Source organism: Aplysia californica, unplaced genomic scaffold (genome assembly GCF_000002075.1).
Source record: "Aplysia californica isolate F4 #8 unplaced genomic scaffold, AplCal3.0 scaffold00019, whole genome shotgun sequence".
NCBI classification, from domain to species: Eukaryota; Metazoa; Mollusca; class Gastropoda; order Aplysiida; family Aplysiidae; genus Aplysia; species Aplysia californica.
In genome coordinates this window covers 2,482,667-2,498,896 of record NW_004797289.1, presented here as the reverse complement: position 1 = coordinate 2,498,896, position 16,230 = coordinate 2,482,667, and the positions used below count along the sequence as shown (strand labels likewise).

Below are 16,230 nucleotides of genomic sequence, written 5' to 3'. Positions count from 1 at the left end.
ACTCGTCAAAGGAATTAAATTTTAAAAACACAATTTTCAACTCGTCCTGATATGTTTTTCTTTTCTTTTCTTTTTTTTTTTGCTCACTACCATATATATATATGTTCATTTAAAAACCAATTCTGGGTGGATAATACTGAAATGTGTTGATCAAAGGTGCAGAAAATATAAATTTGCTGTTTCCAAGGATATTCGAGCTTTGGAAGTATTCAAAACTTTGCAGGCCATTTTCTCGCTAACTTAACCTCTGAAACCAGGCTACCCACCTCCTTCAATTGTAGATATCTCAACTTCTATTCAAGATAGATGGGTATTTTATTCATTAAAAATAAAAGCAAAGCAAAGGAACAAGCCTTAAGATGTTACAAATAGCTCCTAAAAACTGACGAGCACCTGACTCCACCATGTTACGACATAAATGTAATATAAATAATTCACAAAATATTCAGTTTGTATAACTGTACAATAGTGAGAAACCATCTTAATTTCAAGTACTTTCTTAGATTTTTGATGAGGGGGGAATAAAGATGCACTGTCTAATGTTGTCCAATGTACGGTCTACCTAGCAACCCTGAAAGACATTCACTTCTTTAAAGACAGTCAGACAAAAACTGACGACTAGACAATATCCAGATCTTGCACCTCTGCCCAGCTCGGTCCCGCTCGGACTTTGACTGGGAGCTGGACATTGAGTGTGATGGCTTTCTCCATCTGGTGCTTTATGAGTCCGGCCACTGTCATCAGATGACCAGTGGTCACTTCATAGATGAGCTCATCGTGCAGCTGAAGAACCAGATATGCCCCACCGCCTTTCAGAGCCTCGGTCCTCACAGGAACACCTGACCAGACAGTTTTAGTAGAGGTTTTACGGCGCTCGCAACTGCATAAGGTCATATGAGCGCTAGAAGATTAGAGGAGTTACAAGCCAGTAACAAACATAAAAAAGAAGAATGGGAGATAAGGGCGATAGAAGTTTGATAGGAAAGAAGGAGCAAACCAAACCAGAGCACCCGCCAACCACCCACTGACCAGACAGATCATAAACAAAACATATGACAAGAGCATAAAAGATATACTTTACATTTGGAGACAGGACATGACATGAATAACATTAGTTTACATCTTTAAAAAAAAAATACCAGAACACCACATCAAATGATATCCTCCCTACTCCCTCCCCCCTCCCATAAATTCATGCACACATCTAAAAATTAAAAAAAAAACCAAACATTACCAAAAGCACGCGCACACACACACAAACGCACAAACACACACACACGTACATTTAAACACACATATAATAAACACCACACTCACATATAAATATTCACCAACACATGCATGGACACATTCATCCAAAAAGTAACCCCTAAATACATTTACACTTTTACCTAAACATACATCCATCCAAAGATACGCTCACATATTAAATCAAACATACATCCACTTAGTCACCCTAAATTACACCCACACAGACATTCACACATTGACCCACAAATGCACTCACACATTCACCAGCACTTTTACTCACATATACACCCACAAATGCACTCACACATTCATCCACGTATATATACATCACACAAGCACTAACACAAACACCTTCACATGCACTGACTCATTCACGCACAAATACACTTACACATTCACCCAAAAATAAACTCGCACACATCATATTTATACATTCATCCACAAATGCACTGACAAATTCACTGACCAATACACCCAAATATACATTCACACACTCATCAAGGATACATCCACACATACGTTCATACATTCATCCACAAATACACTCACACATTCACCCATACACACACACACACAACTGCACTCACACTCACCCGCACATGCACTCACACTCACCATGAGAAGTGGCCTGAGAATGTGCAACCCGCGAAGCAGGAAACAGTTCCATTAGTCTCTTATCGATGTTGGTCATAGCAATCTTGACAAGGTCAGCAGCCGAGCCCTGGATTGTCGTGTTGACCGCTTGACGCTCTGCCTGTAGGTGATGACCGCACACATTGATATCAGTGGCCAGTAAACAAAAGCAATAACAGAGTAATCTTTACATATATATAACCACATAATATCCCTATTTTAGAATTACAAAGTTCTATCTGCTCAGTACTTCGTTTTTTTTATTTTAGTAAGTGTTTTACGGCACTTGCAACACAATAAGGTCGTATAAGTGCCGAATATTAAAGGTGTTACTAGAGAGTAGCAAACACAAAATAGAAGGAGGGGAGATAAGGACGAGAGATGTTTGATAGGAAAGAAGAAACAAATCACACCAGAGCACCCGCCAACCACCCACGTACTTAGTTTTGAGAAGTTCAATGTCAGAAACTTTCAGTTGCACATGTCAAGCTTTTTCTAAAACAATTCTTTGAATATCTTGATAATGATTTCGAATAATCTTATTATTTTGAAAGAGCAGATAAAACGGTTGGTTTCTGAACTTGGGGTCTTAGTACAGTGGAGTCCACTTATAACGAGTCCTGAAACAACGAGAAGTCTGTTATTAAGACACTTTTCTAAAATCCCGTTTTTTTCCCTTCTTTATCTTTGTAAATAAAATACTGCTATAGCGCAATCGGACAAACATGGGAGTCAGTTATAGCGGAATATTGCTGCTGCTGTGCACAGTGCACAGGCCAGTTATACATATAAACCTCGCCAGTTGAGAAACCTGTTGGTGATCTAGCGAAACCTAGGACCTTACATCAACTCCTTGAGCGAAACAAAGAATAGGAGAGCCCACGTTTGCCAACAATGATGGCCCGAGTGAACGAGTGGGGGGGGTGTGGTAAGCGCAGACAAGCAGAACGCATCGTGTGATAGGCCAGCCTAGTCTAGATTATCTACGCCTACCACTACCCATGCCCTCACTTCTCCGATGCGGGGATGGAGAGGTCACAATGCTGTGATGGATGGAGTGAATGTGTAGTAACGTGGGCAAGCAGACGAAACACACCACGGGTGTGGTGGGGTGGTGGACAACACAGCGGGCGAGTTAGCCCAGAGCGCATTTTTTCTGATCGCCAACGCCGTGCTGTCAACATCGCTAGCGCTTGAGAAAGATACCTGATTCAATTTTTGATCAAGTAAGACCTAGAGGTCATGTTGAACAATGTCATCGTCAGTGTAGATAACAAAAAGAAATAAACAGAACACCAAACTAATAGATTAGGCCTACTTTATTACTTCCATTGAATTTATTACTGGATTCCTTATAACGAGATTCCTGGTATAACGAACATTTCGCACCGGTCCCCTACGTCTCGTTATAACAGGATTCCACTGTATTTCAAAACTGCCAAAAACTTCAGATAGAACTTTGTAATTCTAAGGTAGCTACATGTCTATAGAAACAAACGTATATTGCAGCAATAGAAATAACAGAGGGATCTGTCTATATATCAGAACAAACACAAATTCCAACAGTGGCAACAACAATAACACATATATCTCCATAGTCAATAAAACAATATTAAAAATTCAAAACAAAATGTCTGAAAAGACTGTTCAGGATGCCTGATGCTGGATTATTTGAGAAAATCACACAAAATAGTAGCCTTAATAAAAGCTTCACCAATATATTTTCATGATTTTATCCCAGTGTATGGAAGTTCAAAATACCTTGAATTGAAATTAAACAATCACTTCAATACAGGTGTTTGTTTGTCTGCAAGCAGTATTTATTTTCATAATCTCATTTCCGTTCAGAAATCATAAAATAGGAATAAAAATGTATTATTCAAAAGCTCTATACAGAGTTATCAGATAGGAACATGTACACAAACATACACTCTACATACAGAACCACAAAAGCACTGCACATACACGAATGCAGACATCTTCAACAACACATACATTTAACAGAACAAGTCTTAAAGAAGCTATAAATCCAACTTTGATAAAAAGACAAAGGGTTGTCAAAGGACTCACATGAGCCCTGACGTTAGGGTTGCTGTGTTTGATGGAGGGCAGATACCGCCTTCTATTGAACATTGTCTTCACAAAGCCATTCTTCTGGCAAAATGTTACCGTGTCCCGCAGGTATCGCCGCACACCTGGATATCAAATTATTTTTTTTACATCATAAGCACACACACACAAGAAAGGGGCAAACATTTTGTAATGATAGAACAGCAGTGACAGGCATTCTGTAGACTTCAAGCAAAAATAGTATCAAAACCCTCCTTTGAATAATCAAATTGAGTTGTTTGACTTTACCTACCCATTGTGCTTTGTGAATTGATTTTTAGTCTGACCTTTCACTTCATTATGAAAAACACACCTGAATAAAAATGTGTTTTATATCTATACTATAACCTTTTTGTTAAGCACCAAAAGCTATGTCCAAACATAAAATTAAGTACCAGTATATAAAATATAACAATGTAGAGTGAACACTAAACTATTTCATTGATTATGACAATAGGAAGAATTAAAATGTAATGTATATATGTTGGTCTTCACTACTCAATAAAATGACACTAGTCCATCACATAAAATGAAAGAACCTTAAAAAACCATGGCTGCGTAACAATTCAACTAGTTAATCACATAAAATAAAAGAACCTGAAAAACCATGGCTGCGTAACAATTCAACAAAGAAAATTAAACATTTTATAAATTCTATCGGCAAAATATTGTGAAACTTAAGGCATAAACAGCTGAAAATTGAACATTCCCATATGTAAATCCACTCCTTACTCTAGAAAAATACACAAATTTCCTTCATAAATATCAGTGTTTGCCATACACTTTTAAGACAATAAAAGCTTTCAATATCCATCCTTGTCTTATTCTCAAAAAAAAAGGATGCACAGAATTGTGAAAGACGTAATCATATCTATCTCAGATGTACTCGATAGAATATTAGCACCAAAAAAAAAAGAATTTTAAGTAAAGGTTTACAAGGTAACTGAACTAAAAACAGTGTCACACAAAAATTGTACAATTCCCACCAGGATATCTGGCCTTGAAAGTCTCCATAAAGACAGAAGCCTCGTTGACATCCACTCCAAGCTGTTCACCCAGAGCTTTGGGCCCGATGCCGTACAGCATGCCATAGCAGACCTGTGGGCATGTGGCAGAAAGGCTTTTAGTAGCACTGTCCTTTTTAAAAAACACAATTATGCAGATTATTTTACAATTTTACATATGAGAGCCAATAAAATGAAAGTTGTTACCAAGAAAACAACATTTTCTTTAAAGATAATAAGGAAGTTATCAAATTGTATTCTTAAAAACATTGACTTGGGATGTTAGCAAAGAGTTTATTTTCTTGGTAACAACATTCAGGTTTTTTTTGGCTATCCTGTGAAATTGTAAAAATTGCTTATACAGTACTTTTAAAAATGATGGCAGTGTGCAGAGTGTGTATCAGTAGCATAAATTCAGAGTTCTTGTTGAATACTTTATAAGAATACAGTCCTACCTGCTCTCATGACCACCTGTCCAAGACAATCACCTGTCCAAACGACCACTTCCCACTTCAACCCTTGCATACTTTTTTTGACATATTATAATGACACTGTCCAAGACATCCACCTGTCTAAGACAACCACTTTTCTTCTCGATCTTGGGTGGCCATTTTGGACAATTTTGACTGTTCCTTCCCCACGTAGCAACCAAACTCATGCATTAGGAGCATAGCTTGAAGAAGAGTTCTTAGGAGACTTAAAATACTGCAGGTACATCAAGTTACACTAATAAGTAAGAAATGATAATATAGTTATGCAACAGCCATAGCAAACCTGTGGACAAGCAACATAAAGACTTTTGGTAGCGGTCTGCCTATTTAGATCCACTACTAGAAGTCACGATAGTTCTTATCACATGTAAGCAGACAACACCCAGCCTTGTAAGTCCTCAGAGCCAGGCAACATGCATCTAAGAGCTCAGAGCATGACAAAATGTGTAGACGAAGTCAAGACCTGAAAAAGATGACTTGGGCAGTTGTATTATGAAAGAGATGATACTGCTGTTGTCAAGGCTGTGCTACCTGTTTGGCTTGTGCCCGTTGATCGGGAGTGACCTCATCTACGTTCACGCTCTTCATCTGACTGGCTATGATCTTGAAGACGTCCCCGTCCCGGGTGTTGAGAACAGAGGCCAACCGGGTATCGCCGGACAGGTGACAGATGATCCTCAGCTCCAGCTGCGAGTAGTCTGCTGCGACAATCACTGCACCTATCGGGGAACGGGGGGGGGGGGGGGGAAGAGGAGAATGTGGGAGAGGGAAAATGAAGTGGAAGATGGGAGGACGGAGAAAAGAAGGAATAGATGGGTATGGAGAGGAGGATTGAATGGAAAGAGTAGAGGACAGAGGGGAGACAAGAGGAGACAATGAGGAAGATGAAAGGGAGGGGAACGAAAGGAGAAAGGAGAATTAAAAGGTTGAGGTAGAGGATATGGTGGAATATGAGAAAGAAGGGAAGAGAAGCAGAAGAAAGACGGATGGAGGAGAGGGAAGGAAGGACAAAAAGTGGAAGGAGAAGGGTAATAAGAAAAGATTGCAGTGGAAGGAATAAAAAACAAAGAAAGAAAATAAGAGAAGATGATCAGAGGAAATATACGAGGAAAAAGTTGGTTATAGTTATAAACTTTTATGAAAAATGATCCCTTATTTAATACTAAGTTTTGTCCTCGACATTTGTGTGTGTGCCTGGAAAAAGGTCCCAGTTGTCGGCAAAGCTTTTCTTTAGCAACAGGGTGAAAAGGCCAAAAACATCGTACTTTGTCAAAAATTTTGTTCCATCAGAAAAAACACATTTAACCATTTCTTAATAACGTATTTAAAGGATTTTATGATATTTTAAGTCTAAATATTTTTATTAGCTTTTTTTGCAACATGTTGTAGGCCTACTTCACCAAAGGTTAGAATTGTGCTAGAAATTGGGTTTTACTCCAAACTTTCTTTTTACACCCTGTGTTACAAAATGAGGCATATCTTTAAGACAACTAGATATTTCAACAATTTAAAAATCACTGTGTTCTGCATTATATTTGCTGTCAATATCCAAAATTTCTGACGACTGGGACCTTTCTCCAGGTACACACACATTTTCTATGCACTGATGAGCATCGTATTTTGATCCTACCGAGACATGAAAGAATTCAGGGTAAATATAGACTTACAAATATTAGCATATAAAACCTCATTAAGGTTTCCTCTGTTATTCTTACCTCTGAATGGAACAAATATTTTCCTCATGCTGACAGGCAATCCCTCTGTCACGGCCTTTGAATCTCCAGGTTCATTTTGCTCCTGACCATCCAGACCTTGAACAAATAAAAACCAAAAAAAAGTTCACAAAAACAAAATAACAACCAAAAACAGCTTCAAAAGAGAGAGAGCATATAGGGAATACTTTTTGAGGGGGAAAAAAATCACAACAAAAGAGAGAGTAGATGATTTCTTCGGAGGGCCGCAACAGATTTCTGTAATAACAGAATAATTGTTCATTTATCCCACTGTAGTGGACTTGGGTAGAGCTGGTATAAGCAAATAACAGCATGCCTGACTAGCGAGCAACAAGCTCAAACAAGCATTATGGACTTTGATAACAAATAGAAACACATTACATTTTGCCGTAATAAGAAAAGCGGCTAAGCAAAAAAATCACATCAGCAGTGATTCCTTTTTATATTAAGATACACAAGAAATGCAAGCAACTCGTCAATAAAAAAGAGCTGCAAATGCTCATATCTGAAACAGTTCACTCTATTTCACAAGAGATTAAAATTTAAGGACGCCAAAAAAAACCCACAAAGTCATTTCAAGCTCTTTTATTTAGGCAAATAGAGAAAAAAAATTCTGAATAAATCAAATCACTATTATACCTTTTATCAGTTCACCTAGGAAAATTTCATCACTAATACACATTCTAACAGTTTACCTGGCAAACTGATAGCAAAATCCTTTGGAATGTTCTGCAAGTTAGGCTCGGCAATACTGACTCGACCAGTAGCAGAGAAAATCTGGCAATCGGAAAAGACTCTGGGCATGTCCAGCCTGGCACAGGGTTTGGCCTCGCGCTGTAAGGCCAGCAGGGACTTGGTGAGGGCAGAGCTGAGCCGACGCCACTCAAGGATGACGGCAGGCAGCTGGTGGTGGGAGCTCAGCTTCTCGAGGACTTCCTTGCTGGTGCTGCCCACTGTGGTGCGTTTCCCACGCCCTCTGGTGGGCAGGCGTGCGACGGCGTTTGGGTCGCCGTTCAGAGGAAGCCGGAGTTCAATGTAGAGTATCTGAGATGTGGATGAAATTATTTGTTCATTTGTTTTATTATTCTAAGTAAAGAGAAGCACATCGATACAATAATGATGATTTAATGTCAGAAAACAGTAAGACAGACATACAGGAACAACAAAAAGAAAGAAAAAAAGTAGAATTTAATAGTGGACCTGTGATCTGCAAAGCGGTTGAAATTATGATATTAATCACAAGACAAAACATAGCATTAGTGATGCTTCAAATATGTACACAACAGTAAATGCAAAAAATAACGATAGAAAGAGGCAGCATGGATCAAAGCATCAAATTATGGTAGTATAAGCGGATGGCTACTTACTCTTTCAGTACACAAGGGATTCCACAATTTTATGCCCCCAACAGTGAAGGGTGTTACCTTAAAACAGCTTTAATTCAGTCAGATATCGATGGATTTTTTTTGTGAGCACTCAGACTATTTGTAATAAGAACAGAGAATCACAATATAGGTGAAAATAAGTAGTAAATATAGCACAGGACCAGATGTATTTCTTAGGGTGGATGAAATCGGTACCCTCCAAAATACTACTTTAGTGGCAATCCGGATAAAGAGTTAAGGCAGAGAAGTGGCTGAGCAGAGAAAAGCACAACTCACACAGACCACGGTGTATCAATACAACAGTTGTTACTGTCACAGGGACAGAAAATTTCAGCTCTAAAAGACATTTTCAATCTTAGTATGTCTCATTACCTTTGCTATATCATCAGTGGATGTGAGGGAGAAGACATGTCCGGCCAGTTGGTACGCTCGCTCCTCCAAAAACGTCAGCTTGGACATCATGACAGACTTCTGGCTCTCAAATTGCTCCTCACTCACACCTGGCGTTATAGCAAGACATAATGTGTTATCCACCAATATAAATCCCAAAATAAAAAATCAGTAACTAAACCTAAACATGGGGAGGGGGGGGGGGTTGTGAAACTGTAAAACATTTACATTACAATTACTAAACAGCTCTCTTTCCTGTCCTTCTCTTTAACAGAGGATGAACACAGAGGTGCTCGCACTTTTCTTGCCCCACTCACCAAACCCATTGAGCTCCATGCGGGCCAGGGTGACCACTGCGGGCATCTCCACCGTCCTGAAGGCCTCCAGCAGTTGTTCCTCAGCCAACATCTCCTGGAAGTATCCCATGAGCTTCAGGGTGAGCACACTCTCAGTACACGCACGCAACCGGCCGCCTACTCCACTCCGCACGTCACAACTAAGACTGAGGAGACCAGTCACTCCACCAACCGCTGTTGAAAGAAGGAAGAGTTGCATCTAGACTTATAGGCAGTGTCAGGGACTCAGTTCAAGACATAAAGAAGTCTAAGCAGCTTCACCAAGTAGATGATACTCATGACATAGGTCTGTGTTTCAACCATCAACCTGGCAAAACTGGCCATTTTTTCTTTTTTTAAATGTTCTTCTACTCATTTTTCAGAGCAGTACTCCACTTGCCACTTATCCAGCCAACAAAGCGTACATCACAAAATAAACAGCTTACATCCAGTCCTCACTCAGGCTTGAAGAGGAATTTTTTTTGTTACATCATAACAAAGCACAGTCCTGTCTCACCGTCAAGCAATGGCAGTTCCGCTGGGATGTAGCTGGTCACCATTCTGTGCAGATTCTTGAGTCGTCCACCGGGCTGTCTCAGCCAGTCAGCGACCCGCGGGTCCTCACAGGACGGGAGGCCACTGCCAAGTGTTCTGGCCAGAAGAACGTACACACTCTTGGCATCGAACACGCCAACGGTGTGCTGGCCTGAGTCTGAGGGAGAGAAAAACACTACCTGAGTCATGAGATTTTGTTTTAGTAAGCATTTTACGGCACTTGCAACACAATTAGGTCATATACTTGCCGAAGATTAGGTGTTAGAAGAGAGTAACGAACGCAAAAAAGAAGGAGAACAGATAAGGACAATAGTTGTTTGATAGAAAAGAAGGCGCAAACCACTCTAGAGCATCCGTCAACCACTCACCGAGTTATGAGTAAACAGAAGCACATCAACATTTAATCAGTCTTAAAGTGCAGGGAAAAAGGAAGACAGACAGACATACAACAGAGTGTAAGAGAAAAAGTAGGACCTACCCGGGGTGCGTGCCCCCCAACCATTTGCAGTAGGAGATAAAGTCAAAGAGTTTGTGTCATAGTGCTAAAAATATTATGATGTTACATCAGTGTTTGTTGGAGTTTGGCCTAAAGAGAAAGACATTGACACAATGATGATGATTCAGTGCTGGAAAGACAGACGTATAGAAATGGCAAGTGGACAGAGAAGAAGTAGTCTGCAAAAGACCCCCCCCCCTTAAGATCTCATAAACATTTCGGATCTAAAATAGGAAGATTAGAATAAAAGTTACTAAGGAGTTTGGTTTACTGCAAGTCTGTACAATGACAACTATATTTTTCTGGAATAGAAAAAGGTTACTGTAACACTGAAGTAAAAAAAAGCAGAAGAAACAGAGAACATTTAAGCATCCACAAATTTTCTGTAAAGTCTGAATTTCATCTTTCTCTGCAACTTCAACTTCAATCTTCGATGGGGAATTTCAAATGCTGAAAGTGAATCACATTGTCATTAACAATTTATTGAAACTGTCCTCCTAACTTTGAATAATAAATTTTTATGAAACAAAAAAAGTTCCTAGTCCAAAACACTTCCATGTGGTAGTAGTCACTTTAACCATTTCACTTCAAGGCCTGCTCCATAATCCTACCAAAGAGCCCATGACACTTTTACCCAGACCAGGCAGTAAAAGGGGTTAGAATGAAGATGGGGAAAAGGGCACCAGGATAGAATTTGTAAACACATAAATATTCTATATCAATACAGGGCTGCAATGAACACAAATTCCTCCTATAATTGGAATTTCATTTCCAAATTTTGGCATTTCTGACCTGCATGTTCTTGTAAGACAGCCGCCAATGCCTGTAATCGAATCTCCTGCGTCAGAGTCTCGTCCAGTGGGGGTTCAGCAAGCGTGTCATCTGGGTCAATGTCAGCTAGTTCCCAGAAATACCAGATGCAACATACAAGGACAATTGTGGTGTAAATATATCATTTGTCATGATGAACGAAACAAATGCCCACCAACTTCTTCAGTCTAAAAGATATGAGTTTGTTTGAGCAGAAAGAAACAACACGACAATGGTCATTTGGATCAGGAAAACGCAAGATACACAAATAAAAACAACACGACAATGGTCATTTGGATCAGGAAAAAGCAAGATACACAAACAAAAACAACAGAGGGGGGAAAAAATAGAATCTCCCAGTGGCATTCTCCTACCAATGGCAAATGTTTATCAAAAACACAATATCAACACATCAATGGTCATTAACTGCAGGGAAAAAAAGCAAGAAGGGCAGACAGAAACAAAAGTTGAAAGCGGCGCCCTCCAACTACCCTCACTTTATCTTATTCCTCTTTTTTTTATGACAAAGCTAAGATATACCAGAAGTGAAAATGTTACGGGTTGCCACATACCTACAAAGCCTGTGGGCATCAATGACAAGAAGTAGGCATCTCTGCTGCCCCAGGTCACGGCCACACCCACCAGCATAGAGTCTGTGTCAGGCACCAGGAGACCCAAAGCTGAAGGACTGTCTGTCAGGGATGGGGACGATTTCCCTGATTGGGGAGTAAGTGAGTTAAAAAGTTAAAAGGAAAAAGGAAAAAAAAGCCATTTTTATTCCGGAAATGGTAAATGAAATAAAATTCAACGGTACTTTAATTGAGGTAAAAATAAAAGACAATACAATAATGCTTTTACTAAGGGGGAAAAATACAGGATAAAATATCGCTTTTGTTGAGTTCAAATATATTAAACAATAAAATACCATCTTTATAAAATATGAAAATAAAAAATAGGATAAATCACCACCTTTGCAAGGTTTTTTTAAAAGTTTCAGTAAGGTTTTACGGTGCTTGCAACTGCATAAGGTCATATGAGCGCTAAGGAAATGTCAACAGAGAAGTTCAAACGGAGAATCAGGCTGACTCTGCTCATCTCTCTAGCCTCAACAGCACAAAGTCTGCTTCGACTATCAAGGCACCCCGGAAATAGCAGTTCACAAGAGACTGACAAACATACAAAGGAAGTAGAGGAAAAATGACGATAGAAAGTATGAGGGAAAAAAAAGTAGCAGTTCCCCCTATGTTGTTCCGGCACAGTATGAGCATGACATTGATTAATCAGCCCATTTACAATTCTGCTGTGCCTAAGAATATGTTAATAACACCCCTTTGGGAATGGCCTAAAGACGCTTCAGTCAGTAGTGCTGTCCTGGGGGGGTGGGGGGGGGGGGGGGGGGGGGGGGGGGGCAGGGACTAAAATTAAAATAGAATTTTAAAAAATTGAAGAAAATATCACATTAACTGAACTCAGAAAATATACATAATTCTACAAACACCTCACTGCTGGTTACCACTGTGCAGCACCTTATTTTTGACAATTTATTTCCAAAGTTGCTAATTATAATTCATGAGCTTGAGTCCACTTTCACAAAAAAAAAGCAAAATACCACCCTTTCTGTATGCAAGTTACTCACTTTTCATGAACTTGCTGCCAATTCCTGAAGCAGATCGAGTGCCCTTCTTGGCTGAGGGCTTCCTCTCACAAGCAACAGCAAGGCTGTAGCACGGCTGAGCTCTCCACTCAGCCAGGAACGAGTCAAACAAACGCTGGTCCGCACACACATCCATGATGGTGAAAGACTGCTGAGTCAGCAGCTGAGACGCGACCAGCGACTGACCGAGCCCATCCATTCCTTCCTCCTCCTCCTCATCACCATGCAATGATGTCATTTCCTCATCAGACATGACTTCTATTCCTTCTCCGGAATAGTCCGCAACAGAAGAAATGGCTTTGTGCAAGGTCCTTGTCCCAATGGAAGAATTGTCCTCTAAGCCTTCAAGCAGGTGATTGTCTGTGACTTTACCAGTAACTTCAGCAACTTTTTCAATTAAACCTGTTTGTAAAGATTTTTTACACTTTTTGTCTTTCAAGACAGTGAATTTCTCCCTTTGGTTCTGTATTACGACTGCACTGTCAACTTTTTTTGCACTTTGACCAGAATTTTCCCCATTCTTTCCCTTTGACATTAACTTTACAAAAGGGGAGGTCATTTTTCTACCAGAGTCCTTGACCCGAAGTGGAGAGTTAGCAGCCATCTTGAGGGGAGAAGCAAAACTAGATGTTTCTTCCGGAGGTGTCGGGGGGACACAGTCACTTCCATCGTTGCGTGAGGAATTGTTGGACGAAGGTTTACTACTAGCAGCAGCAACTACATCACTTTGTTCTGTCCCTTGTGGTCTCTCTCCAAGGAGATGGATCTTATTTGTCCTCAAATTCTGAGACTTATCTCTGCAAGAGGACTGTGGTAAAGTTTCACACTCTCTCATAAGCTTGTCCATCAAGGACGAACTGAAGGAGTCTGGAAAACACTCGTCAGAATTTACAGGAACATTTCCATGAGAAGCAGAACTTTGGGTAGTCTTAGAACCATTTGTTGATAACAACTTTCCATTTCTTGTAGAGTCACCTTCTTCCAAACCATGACTCTGAAATGTTCCTTTACTTTTGATAGGACCAGGACCTTTAGCCAAATAATAGCCAGCAGTGGCATAACACTCTTTTTTCTCTAAAATTCCTTGTTTTTTATTTGCGTTCACCATGACAGATGTGCCAGAGAAATGTGGCTTTTTATCATCCTCCAATTTAGGGGCTTCTTGAGTCAGTTTTTGCGTCAGTTCACGCATGCGTTTCTGCGTCTGTGTGAGCGTTTTACCCACCAGTCTCCTCGCTCTCTCAGGAATGTTGGGAGTAGAGTTTGTCGGCACAGAAATACCAGCATCTTTTGTGACCAAACCTGAGCAAAGTTTGCCAAGCACTGGAGACACACCGGGATCTATGCCGGCTGCTGTTAGTGACTCAGAGAAAGAGTCCCCGAGAGCCGCTAGCAAAAGTTCTTCATTCTCCTGCAAATCTGAAGTGAACGGAGAAACCCTTGTTTTACCATGAATACCTGCATTATCTTTGTTATTAGTTTTCTCAATAGCATCATCTTCTTCAATGACACCAGTTTGGTCAAGTCCTGCAGATGATGTCAGAGCTTCATCTAAATTAAGATTTTGATCAAAATGTGACCTACCAAAATCTTCTTCACCCAAAGACGAGCCATCCATCAAACCTTCATCAAACTGTTCCAGTCTCTCGTAGTTACTTGCCGCAATCAGGGAGCTGCAACCACTCGTACTGTCATCACCAGCACTCCGACGGTGGCTTTCTTCACCACAATCAACCACTAATTTCTTCACTCCATCATCCTGCTCAATGTCACAAAGGATGGAAGAGAAAGGTTCTGGAGGGTTCGTGCTCACTTTGTGAGCCTGTGTACTAAGTCGTTCATCAGAGTTGAAGAGAGGTTCAGACAATACAGCATCACTGTTGTCATGACTCTGTCTGCATGGAGTAATACAGTCCCCTGTATCCAGATCATTAACCTTCCCATCACAAGCAACACCATTATAATTCCCAGAAGACTTCTTCAGATCGTCATGGAGATAATTGGTCTTTTCGTTTACGTCATTCATTTGACTTGGAGACGACATGCTCTTAGCCAACACCTCTTGCGGCTCAGAACTTCCACCACCACGGTTGCTAGTCCGCTGACTTTTTTGTGTGTTTGCGGCAGTACATCCTCTGTTGATGAGCTCAACTGTCTGAGTGTCCAGAACAAAGCTATCGTTGAAAGCTGATTCATCGTTACAGATGGAGCTATTAATAGCAAACGAATTTTCAGCATCACAGTCAACACTTATATTTCCTCTCTGTTCTCTGTTTTGATCACTCAATACAATAGAGGCATCTCTTTCAGACGCCAATCTATTACCAGTAACTGAATTACCTTCCACTGCTTTAGTCTCAAGTACAGTTATATCTGTCAGGTTTCTTGTTTTCCTTTCCCTGTTCTCTGATTCTTTAAATGTCCTGCCTTGACAGTTCTGGGGTTCTGTAGGGCCTGACGATGATGGTGGCGTCTTTGTCACAACACCAGGGGGTGGGCTCACCACAACTTGACCAAAGAATGACCTTTCAAGACTCCGACGCTTGTCTGACCTTCGCCGCTGAGTTCGTCTTGTCATATTTAAATTGTGGCTTACCTGCAGACGTGGACTGACGTCACCTTCTCCACCACTCCCATGCTTTTGTCTCTGTTTCCTTCCACTCTCCCTCACTACATCTTTCATCATATCTTGCCCAATAAATTTTTCTTTTTCTTTTAACAGGACTGGAGGAGAACGAGTTTGTACACAGTCCGATCTTTCTGTTTTACGAAACTCATTATCAACAGGATTCTGGTTATCCCTCTGTGTCAGTTCTCTCCTCCCAGTAGACACATGGACGTCACATTGAACTCTACCATTTTTCAGTCCACCATGTTCCAAAACTGGAGCTTCGATAGAGTCATCTTCAAAACTTTTCCCGACTCTCTTGTCATCACGACTCGTCACGCCACTGTCCTGGTCCTCCCTGGCCCCTGCACTCTCTCCATCCATAGTAACATCTTCGCCATCATTCTCTTTCAGACCATCAACATTTCTCTCCGACAAATCCTCATCACTCATCTCAACACCATCCTTATCCTCAACCTTTTGAGCCCAGTCAATGTCCTTGACCCCTAGGTCACCCTGCACAATGGCCTTGGCCTCATTTATGATAGCCTGGGCGGCCTCCAGCTCTGTGACCCCCTTCCTGCCGGTCAGCCAAATACACCGCGCTCGTCGCCGCTCCTGTAGCTCCCAGTCTGTCTCTCCATCTTGTCGCTTCTCACTGAAACAGTGAACAAACAGAATGAAAATAATAATAATAATAATAATAATAATAATGAGAATAAAGATAAAAATGATGACTATCAATTTTCAATAGCATAAGAAAAATAACAATATCA

At 40.5% G+C, this 16,230-nt stretch overlaps 1 protein-coding gene across 1 annotated transcript in view; it reads right to left on the bottom strand.

Annotated features, from left to right (window-relative positions):
• Positions 1–520: 520 nt before the first annotated feature.
• LOC101856858 (DNA polymerase theta) overlaps positions 521–16,230 on the bottom strand; it is a 34,549-nt gene continuing 18,839 nt past the window's right edge. Inside the window, exons 17-29 of the mRNA XM_013086873.1 lie at positions 12,829–16,112; positions 11,765–11,908; positions 11,175–11,279; positions 9,849–10,043; positions 9,314–9,526; positions 8,979–9,106; positions 7,917–8,265; positions 7,204–7,299; positions 6,020–6,207; positions 4,980–5,091; positions 3,955–4,079; positions 1,867–2,005; positions 521–839 (exon numbers count right to left, since the gene is read on the bottom strand). Of these exons, the coding sequence (XP_012942327.1) occupies positions 619–839; positions 1,867–2,005; positions 3,955–4,079; positions 4,980–5,091; positions 6,020–6,207; positions 7,204–7,299; positions 7,917–8,265; positions 8,979–9,106; positions 9,314–9,526; positions 9,849–10,043; positions 11,175–11,279; positions 11,765–11,908; positions 12,829–16,112 (5,299 nt within the window). The 3' untranslated portion in view covers positions 521–618. The remainder of the gene's footprint in view (positions 840–1,866; positions 2,006–3,954; positions 4,080–4,979; positions 5,092–6,019; positions 6,208–7,203; positions 7,300–7,916; positions 8,266–8,978; positions 9,107–9,313; positions 9,527–9,848; positions 10,044–11,174; positions 11,280–11,764; positions 11,909–12,828; positions 16,113–16,230) is intronic.